This window comes from Dromiciops gliroides, chromosome 3, assembly GCF_019393635.1.
Source record: "Dromiciops gliroides isolate mDroGli1 chromosome 3, mDroGli1.pri, whole genome shotgun sequence".
NCBI classification, from domain to species: Eukaryota; Metazoa; Chordata; class Mammalia; order Microbiotheria; family Microbiotheriidae; genus Dromiciops; species Dromiciops gliroides.
This window is the reverse complement of record NC_057863.1, coordinates 582094772-582117573: the sequence shown is the minus strand read 5'-3', so window position 1 is coordinate 582117573 and position 22802 is coordinate 582094772. Positions and strand designations below refer to the sequence as shown.

The 22802-nt window shown below is 37.9% G+C and overlaps 2 protein-coding genes across 2 annotated transcripts; both read right to left on the bottom strand.

Moving 5' to 3' along the window:
* Window positions 1-977: 977 nt before the first annotated feature.
* On the bottom strand, window positions 978-1931 carry LOC122748019 (olfactory receptor 51E1). The gene has a single exon (XM_043993759.1). The coding sequence runs from the start codon at window positions 1929-1931 to the stop codon at window positions 978-980; it is 954 nt and encodes a 317-aa protein (XP_043849694.1).
* Window positions 1932-6551: 4620 nt separating this feature from the next.
* On the bottom strand, window positions 6552-15715 carry LOC122748018 (olfactory receptor 51D1). The gene is made up of 3 exons (XM_043993758.1): window positions 14790-15715; window positions 9801-9831; window positions 6552-6683 (listed from the first exon to the last, which is right to left on the bottom strand). The coding sequence occupies exons 1-3, from the start codon at window positions 15713-15715 to the stop codon at window positions 6552-6554; spliced, it is 1089 nt and encodes a 362-aa protein (XP_043849693.1).
* Window positions 15716-22802: the final 7087 nt, after the last annotated feature.

Genomic DNA, 22802 nt, shown 5'->3' with positions numbered 1-22802 from the left:
TGGTTCTAGAATTATCTCCTCACCTTTATTCCTTATGCTAATAGATTAAAAAAAGCCCAGGATATCTTTCTTATAGAGGTTTTATTTACCAGTGGATATAGTAGTACAGAGAATTATAAAAATAATAGAGTTGTAGGTAATTGGAAGTAAATAAAAATAAAAGTATCCAGTACTTACTGCATAATCCATCTCTAAATTAATTCAATTCAATAAGAGAGTTGTTCAACCTAATTCTAGGCCAAGTTTTTTTTTTAAATCTTTTGCCAAGCATCAATTATAAAACTGGCTGAGTGGCTAGATTTGGGGGTCACTAACAATAGTCCTGCCACCCTTCATTTCCATGGAGTTTCTTGTTGCCAGAAGCAGCTATGTGGCCAAATGGATATGGTGCCAAGCATATAATCAGGAAGACCTAAGTTAAAATCTGTCCTTAGACACTTATACCCTGGGCAAGTTGCTTAATTTCTGTTTGCCTCTTAATCACTATCTTACCTCCCCTTAATTTAACTGAATGAATATTTAGTCAGTGCTGATTATTTGCAAAGCAGTGGGAATATAAAGAAAATATACTAAATAATCCCTACTCTCAAATTTTACTTGGGAGGAATAGAGTAATTTCACTTATGAGGAAGCACAAAATCATTCAAGAAGAGGAAGATCATCCCCAACTAAGAAGATCATGAAAGAATACTCCTCAGTGGTGGCACTGGAATTGAGCCTTATAGCTTGTTAAGGATTCAAGAAGATGGCATGAATTCCAGGCATAAGAGATCCTCTATGGAAAGGTGTGGAGGTGAGAGGTTAATTGATGAGTTTAGGGAATAGGAAGTAGGAAATGCCATTTGACTTGACTGTCAAGGCTATGAGAGAAAGTGATGTGAAATAATCCTATAAAAGCAGACTTGGGTCCAACTATTAAAGGCTTTAAATATCAACACCCTGCCCCACCACAGGAAATACCAGGAGAGGACCTGGATCTATAAATGTGAAGTGCCAGAAGTTGAGTAAAAATGTTGTATAATTCGCTGGCGGATCTGCTTAGTCTTCACACCATAGACAATAGGGTTTAGCACAGGAGGTACTATCAGGTAAACATTGGCCATGATAATGTGTAAGTTAGAGCCAGTCCTCTTGCCAAAACGGTGCACCATAGACAGGCCAATGAAGGGAACAAAGAAGATAAAGACTGCACAGACATGGGAAACACAGGTGCTGAAGGCCTTTGACTGGGCCTCCCGTGTCAGACCCAATACAGTTTTGAGGATGAATAAATATGAGAGGGATATGAGCACTGAGTCTAGACCAATGGCAGAGATTATAACAATGAGGCCATAGATCACATTAACACGAATGTCAGCACATGCTAACTTCATGACATCCTGATGAAGACAATAGGAATGGGAAAGGATATTAGAATGGCAAAAGGGGAGGCGCTTGATGAAAATGGGCAATGGGGCCATGAGGACTGCCCCTCGAATCACAGATGCCAAGCCAATCTTGGCAATACGGGGTGAAGTGAACACAGCAGCATGGCGCAAAGGGTGGCAAATAGCCACATAGCGGTCAAAGGCCATGGCCAGGAGTACAGTGGACTCCATGCCAGAAAGGGAATGGATAGCAAACATCTGTATTAAGCAAGCATCAAATTGGATGGTGGTGGCATTGAACCAGAAGATAGCCAACATCTTGGGCATGGAGGAAGTAGAGATAAGGATATCAATTGTAGAGAGCATGCATAGGAAAAGGTACATGGGCTCATGTAGGCTCCGCTCTGTTTTTATGATGTAAATAATGGTGAGGTTGCCCAACACAGCAATGAGGTACAGAAAGCACAGGGGAAAGGCCAGCCAAAACTGAGCTGCCTCTATACCTGGGAGACCAATTAGGATAAAGTAGGTGGCTCTTGTGTCATTACCATTGGGAAATAACATGATGAAGGTGGCAGGTCAGGAACAGGGCCAATCCAGGAAAATCTGGAATACAAAGTTAATGAATTAAGACTATTGTCAGAAACTTTGAAATACCAAATTCATAGTTATCCTGACCAAAATGGATAGCTGTACTGTTCCCTGACCCAAACTCTGAACTCAAGACAAGTGAGGATTATAAACTTAACTCCAAAATAATCTAGCCTTAATTGGAATCCAACCCTAATTTTGAACTCATCCCTAAACTTTATCCTATCTCTGAATTTCATCATGACTTAGAATTTTAACCCTAATTTTAATCTAAAGGTTGTTGAGATCCATATTAAAATAAACAAGAAGAAAACAAAAACTCAAACATAGTAAGAATTATGTTATTGTTTCAGTTGTATCCAACTGTTCATGTTCCCATTAGGGTTTTCTTGTCAAAGATAGTAGAATGTTTTGTCATTTTCTTCTCCAGATCATTTTACATATAAAGAACTAAGGCAAATAGGATTACGTTATTTTCCCAAGGTCACACAGCTGTTAAGTCTGAGGCAAAATTTGAACTCATGAAGATGAGTCTTTCAGACTTCAGGCCTGGCACTCTACCTAGTGCACCACCTAGCTACAGTAAGAGCTATAGTCTTATCTAAAAGACAGTTATATCACTGGGAGCTTAGCTATAATACTGAGCTTTAACAAACTCCATCCTAATTTTATAAGTTTCTTAACATACAAAACTCAATGCAAATCAGAAAAGTCTGAAAGTACTTACATGATTAACTACATGGTCATAGGAATATATTAGCTATATTAATGGTGTGGGCTTGTATCTTACCAAGTTGACCTGAACAAATCACTTAACTTCTATGAGACTTTGTCTCTGAATCAGTGAAATGGGTATGACAATATTTCTGTTACTTGACTGATAAGAAAAATATTTTATAAATCTTAAGATTTTATCATTATGGATACTAATGTAGAAATATGCAAATGACATTCATACTTTTTGACCTGGAAATTACACTGTTAAACATATACCTAAAGGAGGCCATTGTTATACATGTATATACTGCATGTATATACAATACAGCAGCACTTTAAAAAATAACATTAAAGAGCAAGAAACAAAGTAGATGCCCATCATTTTCATAATGACTAAAACAGAAATAAGGTACGTGAAATATAATGAAATATTGCTGTGATGTAAGAAATAATTAATATGATGAATACAGAGAAACAAGGAAATATACACAATGACTATGGCTTCATAAATTAAAAGAACAACAAAACAATAAGGAATGAATATACAAAATTCCAAAGATCAGGGTTGGCCCCAAAGAAGAGCTATGAAAAGATAACTCTACTTACTTTTTTTTTTTCACAAGTAATTGTGAAAGTGGGAAGTAGCTAGGTGGTTCAGTGTCTAGAGTAATAGCCATGGAGTCAGGAGTATCTGAGTTCAAATCTGACTACAGACACTTACTGCATGACCCTGGGCAAGAGATTTTACCTTAATTGCCTTCACAACCCTCTAAAAAAGAAATTCATGTGCAAGAGAGTATGGAATATTGCATCTCTTTTCTTTTTTTTCAATTGGTAGTTTACCTGTGTTTTTTAAATATATTTTTTCTCTTAAAAAGAAATTCTTTTCAATTTGGGGTTGTCTCTCTGGGAGCGATAAAGAGGAAACAAGGTAAATTAAGGAAATGAAAACTCAAAAGCAACAACAACAAAAAGTTAAATTTAGAGCTAGATGAGGAAAAAATGAAGATAATGCTCATTAATGTTACTATAGGATTAATGTTGGATTTGAAGCAGTAATAATAATTATAATTCCAATTCCTGACCTAATATTATCCTTGTATTTAATCCTAATCCAAGCTCTAAATTTAAAATTAATTCAAATCCTTAAATGAACTATATGGTAAAGATGGATGAGATAGCCCAACATGGAGACAAGTTAGAAAAAGTATGGAGTGAATACCAATTAGAATGGGGTGCTGTCCAAAACTGGGTGGCCAGTTAGGACCATCATCTTAGATTTAAGATAGGTGGCATGGATAGAGTACTGAGAATCAAGTGAGGAAGATCTGAGTTCAAACCGTGCCTCATATACTTTCTAGATGTATGACAGGTAAAGCATTTAACTTCTTTGTGCCTCACTTTCCTCATTTATAAAATGCTGATTTTTAAGCCTTATGATCTTTAATATCTTTTCCTGCTCTAAATCTATGATTTTATGATATTACTCCTAACCCCAAACCCAATATACTATATGGAATTCTCATTATAGTCTTAATATCCACCTCACCCCCCCAAACAATCCTTAACCTAATTCTAATGCTTTACTTAATTACAAATTCAAACCTAATCTTTAGCTTAAAAGTATCCCTTAACCTTCTGCTAGATCTAATCTTCATCCCAAATCTATTCTTATCTGGAAATCCAGAACTACCTATGTTCTTAATCCTAACCACAATCATCAAATTCTAACATATCAGAATACCAAATGTAACTGTAATTTAAAACCCTATCTCAGCCCAAACCACCTATAACTTGGGCCTGTCTTCACTATATTTTCTAGGACCTTGGTCCATCCATTACTCATTCTCTTTCTTTCATCGGCAACTTCTTCTTGCAATTTTTTCTTTCCCCTCTGCCTATACTCATTCCCAAATCTCTCAAAGCAATAATCACCAAAACAACAGTCTAATAACCACCTCCCCACAGCACTGTAGCCTATTCTCTTTCCTTTACTCCATCATCAAACTTCTTCAAACATGGAACTATACTGAATTTCTCCACTTCCTCACAGTACCATGGTTTCAGCTATCACCTCTATACAGAGGTTTTCTAAATCTATTATCTCCAGTGTTAATCACTCCTGAGCTCTGATCATACATTTCCTTTTTTTTTTTTTTTTTTTTTTGGTGAGGCAATTGGGGTTAAGTGACTTGCTCAGGGTCACACAGCCAGTAAGTGTTAAGGGGCATCTTGTTCCATGGAACTGAAACCAGGTAGACCTGCAGATCCAAAGTGAAATGAGCTGCAAGTCTACTTTCTGCCCTTTGTACAGGAAGGCTTTGGGAAGAGTCTGGCAAAATTTAGGTAAGTCTATAGCAATAGACTTTATCTTACCTAACAATAGAGTAACTCGATCCAAAAAAAGGAAATGATTTAGTATAGAATGACCTAGTGTTGGTGAAACCAGGTTGGCTTTTTGGGATCACTGCTTCCTCAGATGTTCATTAACCAGCCTTTGAATAAGATATTCTAGAAATTTGCCACAAGTTGAAGGGAAATTCCCTGGCTTATAGGTCTTGGGCTATATTCTCTCTCTCTCTCTCTCTCTCTCTCTCTCTCTCTCTCTCTTTCTGTGAGGCAATTGGGGTTAAGTGACTTGCCCAGAGTCACACAGCTAGTAAGTGTTAAGTGTCTGAGGCCAGATTTGAACTCAGGGCCTCCTGACTTCAGGGCCGGTGCTCTATCCACTGTGCCACCTAGCTGCCCCTGATCATACATTTCCAATAAGCTGATGGATATCTTCATTCACAAGTCTTGAAAGAGCCTCAAGCTCAACATAGCTCCCCATACCAACTCCTCTTCCCCACTTTCATATTTCCATAAACATGTCTGATTCCCTTCTGCAAATATTGTAGAATAATTCTCAATTACAGTATACACATATATACATAAATAAGTAACCTATATTAGATCAACTCTACTATCTATAGATTTTCCAATTCACAAATAATTACCAAAACAGGTAAAGAGCACTGGGTTTGGAATCAAAATTCTGCCTCTCATATTTATTCCTTATATAGCTCTGAGCAAATTGCTTAAATTCCCTGGGCCTAATTTTCCTCTGTAAGGTGAAAGGCCTGAACTTAGTAGGTTCTGATGTCCCTTTGAGGTTGATGTTTATAGTCCTAGTCTCCCTGAGAGACAGCAAGATTGAGTGTATAGAGAGCTGGACTTATCCTCTGATCAAGACCTTTCTTTGACACACTCAGAATATAGGACCCTGAGCAATTCTCAACCCTTGATTATCCCATAGCAATTCTGCAGAAGAATTTCTGATGGTCATTGGTAGAGAGAGTTTTGTAACCAATCCTTTTTCACACCAATGAAATCATAGCTATGGAAAACAAACAAACAAAAAACCCTATTCTTTTTGAGTTAGTTGCAGTGCCAATGTACAAGACCAAGGCAGAAACGAAATCCTTATATCCAAACTCGAGAATTTTCCTGTTTTATATCGCTTATTTATGTGCACTGAATGTATTGGAAGAAGAGAGAGATTATTATCCTCTGGCAACTCTGGGATGTGGATTACATTAGAAAATAGTCAACTACTGACAAACAATTTTGTTTTCTGACAAACACTTATGAAGCATTTTCTATGTGTCAGTCCTTGAACTAAACACTGGGAACACAAAAATAAGCAAAATGGTCCCTGCACATTCTAATGGGAGAGAGGATGAGTAAATAACTAGGTACACATAAGATACAGTAGAGGTTGAAAGGGAGAAGCATTATAAAGCTGAGTTATAAAGAGCTCTGGGCTTAGAGTCATAAGACTTTAGTTCCAATTTTGGCTCTGTCCGCTAATATTCACCACCCTCATGAAATTGACTGTCACATCATCTCTTTGGGCCTCAGTTTCTCCATTAAACCTCCAGGATCCCTGTTTGGTCTAAGTTCTGTAATTTTATGAGAACTCAAGATGGGGCTTAGGCTTGGAATTGGCTTCCAGAGTTGGACCCCATACTGATTCAGAACAGTTCTTCACAGAGGAATAAGTTTTCTACTGGACCCCCTCCCCCCCAACTGGCTGGCCTACAGAAGATTCACAACTTAAAGGTCTTTTTCTGATGCTTAGTTGGTCTGAAGGGAACAGGAAATGAAGAGCATGCTATTGAAAGTATAATAAGGGCAGCTAGGTGGTGCAGTGGATAGAGCATCAGCCCTGGATTCAGGAGTGCCTGAGTTCAAATCTGGCTTCAGACACTTAACACTTACTAGCTGTGTGACCCTGGGCAAGTCACTTAACCCCAATTGCCCTGCCAAAAAAAAAAGTATAATAAAATTAAGATGAACAAGAAAAAATGTTATTCAAAATCCTCTAAATCCCTCCCAGTCCCTGGAAAGCAGATATTTCCTAAACTTTTCTCTGAAAGATTTAAGTTGTCACATGGTTCAGTTTAACTCACAATTGGTTCAGGGACAATCTTCCATAGGAAGTCTGCCTATGAGCCCTTTCCTCAGAGATGGAGTCACAAGAGTCTCAGTCCATTGACACTGAGACAGGAAATCTTAGTCCCACGGGATTCTTGCCCCCCTTCCCAAGGCCTTCCCACCTCTTTATTTGCTCTTCTCTCTTCTCAGTGTGTTTGGCATCCCACAACCTTCTCCAGTGGTAAATGACCACTCCATGACTACATTACCCTGTGTGGTGGCAAGCATTTGTGGGATGTTCATTTCCACAGTCTAGGTTTTCATGTTTGTACTGTTTCCATAACTTCTTCAGAGTATTCTGATACCCATTTTCTTATCTGATTGTCACAAAAATTTTGTAGAGTCATACCCATTTTACCACTAAGGAGACTGAGTATAATAGAGGCTAAGTGACTTGTCTCATGTTAAACAGCAAGTCAGTGCCAAGAACTGGAACTTAAATATATGTGCTCTATTTTTTCTTAACTTCTTAAATATGATGAATCAGGGCCAGAAGAACAGCAGCATAATTAAAGAGAACAAAAAGTTCAAATGGGGTTGGAAGTGTGCCTGCATTTGTGGATTGGAAAGAACACTTTGGATGGAATACTGAGAACATTAGGGTTTAATTCTAGCTTTGGTACTAACTTGATGGGTGACCTTGACTGAATCACCTATGTCTTTGGACTTTAGTTTCACCAATCATATGTATATATACATATATATGTATGTGTGTACATATGTGTATACACACACACACACACACACACACACACACACATATATATATATATATATATATATATATATATATATATATGAATGATTGAACTAAAATCAAGGGTTGTATATCTGGGGATTTTACACTTTTAAATATTTTAGTAGCTATATTTCTATGTAATTGATTTCCTTTTAAATCCTATATATTTTACTTTATTTATTTAAAACATTCTGAGAAGGGGTCCATAAAGTTCATTTAACTATCAAAGGGGATACATGATGCAAAAAACATGGTTAAGAACCTCTAGGATAAATGATCTCCAAGATAACTTCTAACTTTAAGATTCTTTGAGTCCATGGACCTATGAATTATAAATCCAGATGGAAAGTAGGAGATCCCAAGTTCAGGGAGGGTAGATCTCCCTTTGTTTTGTTTTCCTAGAGGATGAGAAAGGAGACCAAGAAATCTCATTTGTGCATATTAGCTGAACTCAGTGAAACTAAGAGCTTCTCTTAATTCAGTTTCATAAAATGGCTGATTAGGTTACCAATGGTAACATTGGCAAGGGGTTACAGGTACTTAAATCATCTCTGCTAGGAATATATGGAAGAGAATGTTCCTAGAGGAGATTCTAGAAATACTTGGAAATCTCAGAATCTTTCTTCATGGGCCTGGGTGGGGAAGTCAGATCTCCTCTGACAAGAAGGGAATTTTCAGAAGTCCTCACATCCAGCCTTAAGAAAATATGTGGCAATTGTAGCAAACCAGTGAAGGCAGTAGTCACAAGGTCTCATTCCTTAACTCAAGATCATTTCTCTCCCAGAATCCTTTTGCTGAAGTATGAAGCACTTCTTTGATTTTCATTAAGCTAATCCTTGAAGGGCAAGTGAAAGTTTCTTACAAATAGTCAAGGGAAGAAAGAACAAGATTGGGGCAGTGGAAAGAAAGAGGAAGGATAAATTATTTGGGCCAGACATACTCCTAAAAGTCAAGATTCTGAAGAACTGTGGTATCATCTTGATCTCTCAATATACATATTGACCTTATGCATCCTCATCTTCTTTCTGGGTCTTTCCCACCCCATAGATTGAGATCAAATGTTAGCTATCATAGGCTATTCAGGCTGTATCTTGAGCCTTGACCCTGACCATAGACTAAAAATGCAAATTAGCCACATTTCTTCAAGGCTCTTCTTGGGCATATCAACAAACCTTGGTCTAGAAAATAATTTTGGAAATTCCTTTTGAATCTCTACATTTAAGTAGCTGATCAGACTGTGTTTAATCCCTTTCCTCCTATCATTGCCCTCTATACTAAGATTAAAAGTACCAAATACTGACCTTGACCACTTTTTCATTCTTCCTCTTATGGGCACTGTTTCCATGCTCCCCCCTCCTCACCTTATCCACCACTTGCCACAAAAGCCTTGTAAGAAACGCCTTTTTCCCCTAGACTCACCTAAGCTGTAGAGAAATCAGGAGAAGTCTTCTTTTCCTCACACTCTCAATAGAAAGTTGTGGGTTGGCTATTATCTGGGCCTCTCAGATGCTGGGCTATTTATCACTGGTCTCACATCATAACAATGAGTCTATAATGTGTAACTTCAGTTCTGTGTTTCCTCTTGGGAGGAGAGTGTGGAAGGCAAAAATTAGAGGGAGTATTCTCTGGGGATATACTCAGTCCAGCAGAGAACTCCTAGCTCACATGAATAGGGTGTTCTTCCCTTCCTGGTCCATTTGTTGAATATATTCTGCATAAAAAATTAGGTGGCACAGCTAGGTGGCTCAGTGGATAAAGCACTGGCCCTGGATTCAGAAGGACATGAGTTCAAATCTGGCCTCAGACACTTGATACTTACTAGTTGTGTGACCCTAGGCAAGTCACTTAACCCTCATTGCCCCATGCAAGAAATAGAAATTCCAGGACCAAAAAAAAAAAAAACAAAAAACCCAAAACTGGGACGTATGTGTGTGAACAAGAGTATTAGGAGGTTCTCCCTTTTGGCCCAAGAGACCCTCTTTTCCTACCTCTAAGTGTTTAGCCAGAAGAGAAGGACAACTTGGAGGTAAAGAGATATATGAGATAACCCTAGAATGGTCCATTAGCTGCTCTCAATCCTGAAGCTTGCTGTCTTCTTTCTGGCAGTCCACCTGGCTCTGATAGCTTCTTTAATAGAAGCAGGATAGGCATTTTCTCCACCTCCCTGGGATCTAAGCCTCTGCTCTACAGTCTCTCTGGGGCTATGGAAAGTGGTGTCTGTCTGAGCTATCATGGAGTCCCTTGGGAGTAGACCTTTTTTTAGCAGACTCCCCCCTGAACTCTAAACATTAAATTACCAAATATCTAAGAAAAATGAATCCTTTTTTCTTCCTTTAACCCTCTTTCCAACTAACATTAAAAATGATGTGTTTCAGGGGCAGCTAGATGGCGCAGTGGATAGAGCAAGGGCCTTGGAGTCAGGAGTACCTGAGTTCAAAGCCAGCCTCAGACACTTAACACTTACTAGCTGTGTGACCCTGGGCAAGTCACTTGACTCCAATTGCCTCACTAAAAACAAAACAAAACAAAACAACCCCCCCCCAAAAAAAACAAAAAACAAATAATATGATGTTTCTTGAGAATAAAAAGTGGTTTTCTATTAGACTTACTTGATTTTAAGACTAAGTACCTTGAAACTAAAGATAGTTTTAAATTCTACCTATAAGTGTTCTTTTGCCACTTTCAAGCCTTTTTGAGAGATTCAATAAATTATGTTATTGACACAGTTTAAAGAAATGGTAATCCAATTAACCTCAACCAGTATTTATTTCACACCTACTGTGCCAGGATCATACATAAAGTTAGAGGCAGAATTGGGTAAGGTAATCTGAATCCTAATATAGAGCTCTGTCCACTAAACCAATAGTTCTCTAAGGTAGAATATGAGAAGGGATTCAGGCAATATTTATAAGTTTCATCTAGGAAATGAACCATTGTCCTATAGAAGGTTGAGCTAGATTATCTCTAAGCTCCCACTCAAGTCAATAGGTCTCTCCCCTTCACTGGTGGCTCTTTAAAACCATGGCCCATCTCATTGCTTCTGATATTGGAGGAGTAATAGTGATGGTAGCTTAGCACAATATCTGAAATATGATAGATGCTCAAATACTTATTTATTTGATTTGATTTAGTGGTTGTAGGAATAGTAGGAGCATCAGTAACAATGATAATAGTAATGATAATATTGTAGAAGTAAGCATCTCCAAGACCTCAATTATGTCATAACAATTGGGAATTAATGTTGTGACAGTGTCGTAGAACTTAAGTTCATGGTTTCCCTTGAATCATCCCTAATAAAACTCCTTGAATAGAAGAACTAATCTAAATAGGTAGGCAACTTATGTCCCCATGGAAATTAGAGGGAACAGAGGGGGTGTATGGGCTCAAACTAGACTTTTATGGTTGACCAAAAGAAGACAAGGAATGTCTTTTTTTGCTAACCTAACTGATAGAGGAGTCATTTTTGTTTATCATTGTCCAAAGGCAGTAATTACACAGAAATAATGGTTAGGTGGAAAAGCAAATCTCCAAGCCTGGGTACCAACATTAATATTGATCTCTTTTAAATAAGTCTAAAACACCAAACTGAAACAGCATATTTTTCTTTATTTCATTTTTTAATAAACTATAAACTAGACTCCTCTATTATGCCCCAGAAAAAATTTGATCCCAATAACATTTTGATGATGGTGTTGATACCTTGGAAATATTCTAAGTCACCTGGATGGCTCCTCCCAGAACCTCCATTTTTGTACGATGCTCAATCAAACCATGTGTTCATTTTTCACCAAGCTGCAATTAGGACTCCTCCATAATGTCCTGCTGCAGAGTCTCTTCATTCCACAAACCCCTTTTTTGGTTCCTTTTATGTGTTGTCTTCCTGTATTAGAATATAAGCATCTTAAGGGCTGATTTCTTTCAGCTTCTTTTTCTATTCCCAGCAATTAGTACAGAGCCTGAAATATTGTGTAAGCATGGACAAGTTGTTGTTGACTGACTATTATTATTATGAAATTTCTTCATCTTGTGTTTCATTGTTACTATAAAATATTAGTTCTAGGAAAGGAAGTATTTTCAGATTTAGTAGGAAAGACCCTCTCTCTCTAGACTGGCCAGACTCTCTCTTCAGGAAGAATTTTACATTAGTAAAAATGTGTTTTGACAGATTTGGCTGAAACAAAAGCATAATCACTCTTTGCAGATGATATGATGGTATACTTAGAGAATCCTAGAGGATCAACTCAAAAATTACTTGAAACAATTAACAGCTTTAGCAAAGTAGGAGGATATAAAATAAATCCACATAAATCATCAGCATTTCTATACATGACCAACAAATTCCAGCAGCAAGAGATAGAAAGAGAAATTCCATTTAAAGTAACAGTAGATAATATAAAATACTTGGGAGTCCACTTGCCAAGACAAACCCAGGAACTCTGTGAACACAATTGCAAAATACTTTTCACACAAATCAAATCATATCTAAAAAATTGGAAAGATATCAATTGCTCATGGATAGGCCGAGCTAATATAATAAAAATGACAATTCTACCTAAGTTAATTTACTTATTCAGTGCCATACCAATCAGACTACCTGAAAATTATTTTAGAGAGCTAGAAAAAATAATGATAAAATTCATCTGGAAAAACAAAAAGTCAAGAATATCATGGGAAATAGTGAAAAAAATGGACAGGAATGTGGATTAGCTGTACAGAAAGATCATTGACTCTAGAATCAAATCCCAGGGTTTGAATCTTGACTCTGCTGCTTACTACATGAGTGACTTTGGTTAAGCCAATTTACCTGTCTAGGCCTTAGTTTCATCAACTGCAAAAAAGGGGTTAGACTAGAAGGTCTCTAAGGTCCTTTCCAGCTCTAAATCTATGGCCTTGTATTGCTGGGTAGCTTGAGACCTCTCAAGACAGGCTGGTATATTTTTTTTATCAAGTTATTGCTCAGGGGCAGCTAGATGGCACAGTGGATAGAGCACTGGCCCTGGATTCAGGAGGACCTGAGGTCAAATTCGGCCTCAGACACTTGATACTTACTAGCTGTGTGACCTTGGGCAAGTCACTTAACCCCAATTGCCCTGCAATGAAAAAAAAATTTTAACCAAGTTATTGCTATTTTTTTTTGGTTGGGCAAAGACAGTTAAGTGACTTGCCCAAGGTCACACGGCTAGTAAGTGTCAAGTGTCTGAGGCTGGATTTGAACTCAGGTCCTCCTGAATCCAGGGCCAGTGCTCTATCCACTGTGCCACCTAGCTGCCCCCTTAACAAGTTATTAGTTCAAAATTCTTCAATATGAATTAAAGTATGCTTCTTTATGTCTTTGAACCCTGTTAGGAAACATAGAACCTACTTGACAGGCTATTAAGATAGGTAAAGTCAATAAGCATTTATCAAGTAAGCAATTACTATGTGCCAGGTACTAAAATTCTGGGGATACACACAATGGTCAAGAATAGTTCCTGCTAATGTCTAAATGGAGGAAACAACATAGAAATAACTATATACAAACTATTTTCAGGAAAAAAAACAGTAATAATCTCAGAAGGAATAACACCCCCCCTTGGATTAAGGGGATTGGGAAAGGCTTCTTATAGAAGGAAGCCAGGAGGCAGAGACAAGGAAGAAAACCAATTCAAGCATGGGAGATATTCAGAAAAATTCCCAGAGTCAGTAGGTGGAGTGTCATGTTTGAGCAACAGAATGTAAGCCATTATCAATGGATCAAAGTATGAGGGAGGGGCTAGGTATAAAAATACTGGCAAAAATCAAGGGGATTGGGGCAGCTAGGTGGTGCAATGTATAGAGCACTGGCCCTGGAGTCAGGAGGACCTGAGTTCAAATCCAGCTTCAGACACTTAAGACTTACTAGCTGTTTGACCCTGGGCAAGTCACTTAACCCCAATTGCCTCACCAAAAAAAAAAAAAAAATCAAGGGGATCATTATAAATTAACACTGAACGCCGAACAGAGAATTTTACATTTGATCCCAGAGCTGATAGGAGCCACTGGAGTTTATTGACTAGGGTAGTGGGAGGTACTACATTCTTTTCTTTAAGCTGAACTTAAAATTTAAGATTTTAAATCTTTCAACTGTCATCAGTATGAAGTAACATGATTCCCCCTTATTTCCCTGGAAAGACTACTGCTCATTAATTAATTTCAGAATTTTTGAAGGCCATTCCCATTCTATTCTCCTGATTTCTTTATAATCCCAAATCCATATGTAAAAGACACACTGGATTTCCATTGCTCTTCTCTTCCATCTTTGATAATTATAATCATCAATGCTATACAGAGTGTTTATTAAGCATTTTATTGTTTCTGGAGCTCTACAAAGAAAGGAACTCAAATGTTGTCTCTACAAAAGAAAATAGTGGAATGTTTACATAGAGAACACATAGTTAGAATGATACAATATTAATTATTACATTGTAATTCTAATGATAATTAACAATAACAGAAATTGTGTATTTATATGCCTGTAAAGTACACTACATATAATATTTCATTTTATGATATAAACAAAATATGAGTGAAATACATCTTAAATAGATCAATAGTAAGTATTTTACACTTTGTAGGTGAAAGGGAGGGCATACTATAGGAGAGATCCAGGGATAGACTCTGAGAATTCCATATTCAGATTATGAATAAGATAGTTATAAAATTCACCATCCAAGGGAATAAAGCCGCCAGTTACCCTCTCATCAATCCAGGATGGGTTTTCGAAAAGAATGAACAGAAGTGGTTAACAGCCTGCATGGTTCCATCTCCAAGCTATCCTACTAGATCCATCAAATCTCTCATATCCTTGTGATATGTAGTTGAGAATTGTTCTCTTCTCTGAGATAACATTTAGTCCCCCTACTTACCCAGCATCATGTTGGAACATGTGGAGAATCCTAACCCTGATTTGTTTTGTTTTGGCCCCATAGACAATGGGGTTGACAACAGGGGGAAGCAAAAGGTAAACATTGGCCATGACCACATGGACCAGTGAGGTAGGACCACCCAGTCGATGTACCACAGACAGGCCAATGAGGGGCACATAGAACACCAGAACTGCACAGAGATGGGAGATGCATGTGTTGAAGGCCTTGAAGGCAGCTCCCCGGGAAGACAGCCCCAGCACAGCCTGTAGAATTAGAATGTAGGAGAAGCCAATGAAAAGTGAGTCAACTCCCATGACAGAGAGAATGATGAAGAGTCCATAGACGACATTGACTGTGGTATCTGTGCAGGACAGCTTCATGATGTCCTGGTGCAGGCAGAAGGAATGGGTGACAGTATTACTGCGGCAATAGGACAGCCTCTTCAAGATGAAAGGTAAGGGGAAAAAGAAGACAAAACCACGGGCGAGTGCTGCTAGCCCAATTTTCCCCACAACAGGCGTTGTAAGCACAGATGCATGGCGCAGAGGGTAGCAGATAGCCACAAAACGATCAAAGGCCATGGCCAAAAGTACGGCTGATTCCATGGCTGACAGTGCATGGATAAGGAACATCTGAGTCAGACAAAGGTTAAATTCTATCTCTTGGCTTCCTGTGAAGAAGAGACTGGCCATCTTGGGCATGGTAACAGAAGAAAGTACCATATCAATGGTGGAAAGCATGGCCAGAAAGAGATACATGGGCTCATGAAGGGTCTGATCAGCACGGATGATGAGGACAATGGTGAGGTTGCCCAAAGTGGCCAAGGCATACATAAAGCAGAGTGGGAAAGCCATCCAGAAGTGAATATTGGATCCTATTCCAGGGATACCCACCAGAAGGAAGGATGCTGGGTGGATGAGTGTATCATTTAAGATCACCATAATGAAGTACTCAGGGGAAAGGATAATTCAGAATAGATATATAAGGGCAGGTTATAAGGAGGTGCAGGGTCAGGGTAGTAATCAGATGAAGACTTGGAAAGGAATCAGAGGAGAGCAGACAAAATAGACCAGAAGATGAAACCTGTAAGTAAAAGACATTTGGTTTGGAATGGACTTTAATCCTTTCAGAACTCTACAATCTTTGCCTACTCCAAGTCATCTGATAAACAGTTGCAAGAATAGCTTGACCCTACATGTTTGGAAGGGATAGAGATTTGTATGCACCTCTACTAAAGTGTCTCGGCCATTTGCAAAGTAATGTATGATCCATTTCAATGAAGAATTCTGAAACTCTAATGTATATTTAAAAAGATATCACAAGCAAGTGGGGTTTGATTTGTATTAAATTATCTAAAATCTTACTACTGGTGACTAATTACATATGTGAGGCAATTAATTAAGATATATCATTTTGTGGTTGGATTCAAGGATTCATTCCTCATTCCCTTGTAAGGGTTAGAGGTCAGTTCATGGCCCAAATCATATTATCATTGATTTACCACTGGAAGGGACCTTAGAAGCCCTTTCTCTCTCTCTCTCTCTCTCTCTCTCTCTCTCTCTCTCTCTCTCTCTCTCTCTTTCCCTTTTTTTAATTTTTAACTTTTTTTTTTTTGGCAGGGCAGTGGGGGTAAAGTGACTTGCCTGAGGTCACACAGCTAATGAGTGCCAAGTGTCTGAGTTTGGATTTGTACTCAGGTCCTCCTAAATCCAGGCCCTGCACTTTATCCACTGAACCACATAGCTGCCCCGCCTCCCTCCCTTTATGCCTCCCTTCCTGCCTCTCTTTCTAATAAATGAGGAAATTAGGGCTTGTAAAAGTTGTGTCTCTGGTGACATAGATTATAAATAACAGAGGTGGGGGCAGCTAGGTGGCACAGTGGATAAAGCACCAGCTCTGGATTCAGGAGGACCTGAGTTCAAATCTGGCCTCAGCCACTTGACACGTACTAGCTGTGTGACCCTGGGCAAGTCACTTAACCTCTATTGCCCTGCAATAAATAAATAAATAAATAAATACATTAATTAATTAATAACAGAGGTGAGATTTGAATCCAAGTCCTGTGATGCCAAATCCAGTGAACTTTTCAAACACTACATTGTCTCTATCAAGAGCTCAGTCCATGATTAGGATAAGAATTTGAATTTGTGGCTTACTCTAAATCTCTGGCTAAGATTTGGGTTTCAACTTCCAATTTGCATTAGAGTTTTTATTTACAATGAGGGGTTTACTCTGAGGCCTTTTGTTTTGGGCCAGTCTACAGTCAAGATCTCAGGGTCATTTATGTCCTCCAACCAGTTAATAACTAAGACATAATATGGATAAAACAAATGACCTGGTCTACCTCAGACAAATTAGCCCAAAGCTAATAAATTCTATCATGTCCTTAGCCATTTAGCAGTTCCTTAATAATTAATTATTGTAAACTTTAATATAATGCAATTATAAACATTTCATAGCAACCAATTTACAATAAGTTCCATCTCTCTTGCTCTACCTGCCCACGTTCTCTGTTAATCCTTATCTTCTCTCTGGACCTATACTACCCATTTCACTCATTAGGAGAGAAACCTGGAAGCCCTGGAATTAATTACCATCCTTTGGAAGTCAAGATAGAGCTAAGGCCCATAATTTAACACACAAAACTGTTGGCCCTGGAGCTGTGCTAGCATACAGAGACCATATATCCAAACTGGAATAGCAAAGAAGTACTTTAGAGGAAGGAACTTGAGACAGAGCAGCAAGAGCTAGGACTCCAGTTCCCTCCTTCAGAAAGTCTTACCCTATTGAAACCTCAAATAGTTTTAGGAGAGTTGCCCATTGCCTTATTTTTTTCCAACTGCCCCCAAGTTTGGAAGTGCTTATGGGGAAGGCAGATAAGAGGTAAAGGCAATAAAATGCTGAATTTGGAGTCAAGAATAACCGAGTTCTAATCCTGCTTTAGTTATTTATTAGCTGTAGGAAAATTACTTAGCCTCTCTCATTTCCAGTTTCCTAATCTATAAAATGACAGGGCTGGATTTGATGATATCCAAGTTATTTTCCAATGTATGATTCCATGAAATCTTATTTATTTTTATTTTTTACCTTAGAGGTGGGGAAGGAGAATTTTAGTATAGGTTTAAAAAAATAGCTTAGCAAAATTGCCCTGTGATGGGATGATGAATGGGTCCCTGACAGCTTACCATGGGACTCAGGATGTTTGGAGCCCTCAAGAAGCTGGACCCCATCCTGCAATGTCTCAGACCTCTCTGCCGCTAAGGATAGTATTCAGCATGTGACACAATCTAATCCCCTTTTGTTTTCTCTCAAGAGCTAGCTCTTAAACTTAACAAAGCAGTTTCTAATCCCCTTTCCCCACTGTTAGCTTGTTTTATGTAAAGTTCATTTCACAAGGTCTCATCCATTGTCTAAAACCTCTCTTTATACAGATACCCCTTCCTCAGTGACTGTCAAACTCACCACTGGCCACAGAGAACAGGAGCTGCTTCTGAAAGAAGTAAATACCTAGTCAGGTTTTTAAAGCTGTGCTGAGGTTCCTGGGGGAGGGAGCAAACCAGGGATACTCAGGAACCAAGCACCTTGTGGGGACCAAGGGAAAAACAGAAAAACCTTACCCTGACATCAAGGAGGGGCAGGGATGGAAAGTATATGGAATCTTGCCCACATCCCCTATCTAGTCCCAAGGGATAAGTTTTGAAAGCAACGGGAGAAGGAGATGCTCAGATGCCAGCAAAGCTGCGGCTCTCATCTCCTGCAGTGGAAACATATTTCACTGCTCTCTAGTTGACCTGGAATTGAAGTGAGTCTGGATAAGGATATAGGCAGGCAAAAGAGAAAAGGGAAGTGGTAATGGTTAGGAAGATCACATTCAGAGTGTGTGGGGGATGAATAAAACCCTTTTCTTAAATAAAAAAGAAAGAATTAAATAAATTCCATATGTATCAGAGAAAAATAAGGATGAGGAAGGAGCTGTGAAAAGGGGCTGCCAAGATCTTGATGCTGCTGCCCTCGTGTGGACATAGATTATATTTCAGGAGACAATGACCATGGAATGAAAGCTATTAGGGTATCTCCTGCCTGGGCATCCTTCTAAGTCTCTGTGAGAAAATAACTTTCCCTTGCTTTTCGTTAAAAAAAATTCAAGTTAATTTTAAACAGAAGGAACAGAATAACAAAAATGAACACAGTATCAATAGTATGTTGATAAAGCCTGGTCACAGACAAGGGTTGATAAAATATATCCTCATCCATTTTTTTCAGAGATGGGAGATTTGGGGTGTAGAATATTCCATATTTTGTCAAACTCAATTGATATGTTGTTTCATTTTGCTTAACATCAATTTTCCTTCTTTGTTATTTTTTGTTTTAAGAGATAACTTGTTGGTAGAAAAGGAAGGGATATATTTAAAAATTAAGATGATATAAAATATATACTATCAATTTTTAAAATTGCACATTATTATTATGAGGATAGGCTAAAGAAACTATATATCCTGGAGAAAAGAAGAGTAATGGGGAAGATAAGAAACATTAAAAGTATTTGAAAATATTTTCTTGCCAAAAAGAAGTTTATCCAAACTCTAGCCACAATACAGAACTTTATTACTATCTAGCTTACAACAATGACTGTTTGTTTGATCTGCCTAAAAGCAAGAATTGTAGCTTATATGGTTTAAAGAACAAGGACAAAGAGGAAAACATGACTTCCATGGTTGAGTGAAATTGAATCACATTTCTATTATATAGTTACTCATGATAAAAGAAGGAAGATACAGGTTCCCCTCACTTTTTTACTCCAAAGACTCAAACCTAGGCCTTCTGACCCTAAACCAAATGTCCTTTCTAATATTGTACTATGTGATCAAGGAATTCTTTATCATGATGTTCTGTATGACATAATTATAATCATTCAAACATGAATATTATCTCAGGAGAGCTGTTATGTACAAAAGTCAGAGGAGACATTAATACCCATGTCTGGCTGAAAAGTTTTCAGTGAATAGTTCTTTTATATGATGGATCATGTCAGATTAAGGTTACTGAGATAAATATCAATAATCTCATATATGCATATGATATCATTCTGATGACAGAAAGGTCAAAAGGTTAAGAAAATGAAGGGAACTAATGAAAAAATGCACAGGGAGGTGGGCTTGCTGTAGCAAATGTGAAGCTATACTATAAAGTGGCAGTCATCAAAACTGTTTGGTACAGGCTAAGAAATAGAGTGGTGGATCAATGGAATAGGTTAGGCACAGGGGACATAGTAGTAAATGACTATAGTAATCTACTGTTTGATAAACCCAAAGACTTCAGCTTCTGGGATAGGAACTCAGTGTTTGACAAAAACTGCTGGGAAAACTGGAAGACAGTATGGCAAAAACTAGGCATAGACCAACACCTTGCACCTTATATCAAAAAAAGGTCAAAATGGATTCAAGATTTAGACATAAAGACTGATACCATAGATAAATTAGAAGAGGAAGGAATAGTTTACCTCTCAGATCTATGGAGAGGAAAACAATTTATGTCCAAATGAGAGATAGAGAATATTATGCAAGATGGAAGACTTTGATTACATTAAATTAAAAAGATTTTGTACAAACAGGAATGACGCAGCCAAAATTAGAAGGGAGGCAGAAAGTTGGGAAATTTTTATGGCCAGTATTTATGATAAAGGCCTCATTTTAAAAATATAGAGAGAACTAAATAAAATTTATAATAATGTACGTAATTCCCCAATTGAGAAATGGTCATAGGATATGAACAGATGAACAGAAATCAAAGGCATATATTTCCATATGAATAAATGATCTAAATCACTATTGATCAGAGAAATGTAAATTAAAACAACTCTGAGGTACCACCTGACACCTATCAGATTGGCTAATATGACAAAAAAGGAAAATAATAAATGTTGGAGAAGCTGTGGAAAAATTGGAATACTAATGCATTGTTGCTGGAGCTATGAACTGATCCAACCATTCTGGAGAGCAATTTGGATCTATGCCCAAAGGGCATACCCTTTGACCCTGTGGTACCACTGCTAGAGACCATAGAAAAGGGAAAAGGACCCACATGTACAAAAATATTTATAGCAACTCTCTTTGCGGTGGCAAAGAACCGGAAATAGAGGGAATGCCCATAAATAGGGGAATGACTAAACAAGTTGTGGTATATGAATGTAATGGGATACTATTCTGATATAAGAAACAATTAGCAGGAGGAATTCAGAGAAGCCTGGAAGGACTTACATGAATTGATGCTGACTGAAAGGAGCAGAATCAAGAGAACACTGTACACAGTAAGAGCAACATTGTGTGATGAACAATGGTGATAGACTTGGCTCTTCTCAGCAGTGCAATGATATAAAACAGTTTCAAAGATCTCATGATGGAAAATGTTCTCAACATCCAGAAAAAAGAACTGTAAATTATGAATGCAGATTGAACCATACTGTTTCTACTTTTAGACTGGTTTTTTACCTTCTTTTTGGAGGTTTTCCCTTGTGCTCTGATTCTTATTTCACAAGATGACTAATGTAGAAATATGTTTAATGTGATTATACATATATAACCTATATCAGACTGCTTTCTGTCTTGGGGAGGAGGGAGGGAAAGGAGGTGGGAGAAAAAATTGGAACTAAAAATCCTATGAAAACAAATGTTGAAAACTATCCTTATATGTAACTGGAAAATAGTAAAATACTTTTTAAAAAATATTCATTGTCAACTTGTTAATTAACTTGTTAATATATCTGGTCCTAGGTTTTGATTTTGGTGTTTAATTGGAGATTTAAAATTCGTTGTTTTTTCTAAGATTTTTTTTAGTTTTATGCTTTCTCATTTTTATTAATTTGAGAATTCTGATATGTAATTTTCCCCCTAAATAATGTTTTGGCTATATTCCACAAATTTTGGTATATTGTCTCATTATTGTAATTAATGAAATAATAGATTATTCTCCAGCCCCATATTTTAACTCTATGTGTGTATCTTTCTCATTCAGATGTGTCTCTTTTAAATAGTATATCATTGGGTTCTGGTTCCTAATCAATTTTGCTATTCCATTTTATGGATGTTAATCCCATTTACAATCGCAAGTTATGATTCCTAGGTGTGTATTTCCCTCTATCCTATTCTCTTCTATTCTTTTTTTGCCCGGTCCCTCATTGAAAAACTATGTAGTTTTTATTTCTGCCTCTTTTAATCTACCCTCCATTTTGCAATCCCTCTGTTTTGTTAGTCCCTTCCCCTCCCCCCACCCTTCTCTGGTAAGGAGAATTGAAAAAAAAATTTTTTTTTAATTTTGTTTGTTTGTTTTTGGAGGGGCAATGAGGGTTAAGTGACTTGCCCAGGTTTACACAGCTAGTAAATGTCAAGTGTCTGAGGCTGAATTTGAACTCAGGTCCTCCTGAATCCAGGGCTGGTGCTTTTATCCACTGCACCTCCTAGCTGCCCCAGGTAAGGTGAATTTTCATATCCAACCCTGTATGTATCTGTGGTTCTATTTTTTAATCTGGTCAGCTAATATCAAGATTCAGGTGTTGCCTGCCCCATCCTATTTTTCTCTTCATTGTAAAGCTCTTCATTTTATGCTCCTGTAGGGGGCTAAAATTCTAGCTATGTTATCTAAAATCTAATGAGTGGTCGCCAATAAATTATAAGCTTTAGCAAGAGTTAGACTTTTAAGCACTTATTAAGGAGAATAAGAATTTGGTGAAGAGAAAGAGAAAGGCCTAGATTCATCTATCTATTAAAGGGAGAGAGCATTCCTAGCTCTGCTCTCCACCAGAGTCCACACGAAAAAAAATGAGCCAGCGTGCCAGCCTCCCCCTTCTTCCTCCCACAAGCAAACGTCACTTCTTGACGCCAAAGAAAATACACACGGTCCTGCCCTCAGAGGCCCTCTCCTCATGTTGGAGCTTTCCTACAGTAAGTCTCCAGCAGGTGGAGTCATTCCAATCATTACACCCCTTTTGTGTGAGAAAATTTTCTCCATTCTTCCTCTTTCTTCTCGTCTTTC

Bases quoted from the DNA above. Each gene is read 5' to 3' on its own strand.
- LOC122748019 (XM_043993759.1), bottom strand. From the start codon at position 1,931: ATGTTATTTCCCAATGGTAATGACACAAGAGCCACCTACTTTATCCTA.
- LOC122748018 (XM_043993758.1), bottom strand. From the start codon at position 15,715: ATGGTGATCTTAAATGATACACTCATCCACCCAGCATCCTTCCTTCTG. The intron at 9,832-14,789 runs CCAACATGATGC...ACCTCCTAATAC, and splicing joins GTTAGGATTCTCCACATGTT to TCTTGTTCACACACATACGT. The intron at 6,684-9,800 runs GTTTTTTGTTTT...GTTCTGAATCAG, and splicing joins CACATACGTCCCAGTTTTGG to TATGGGGTCCAACTCTGGAA.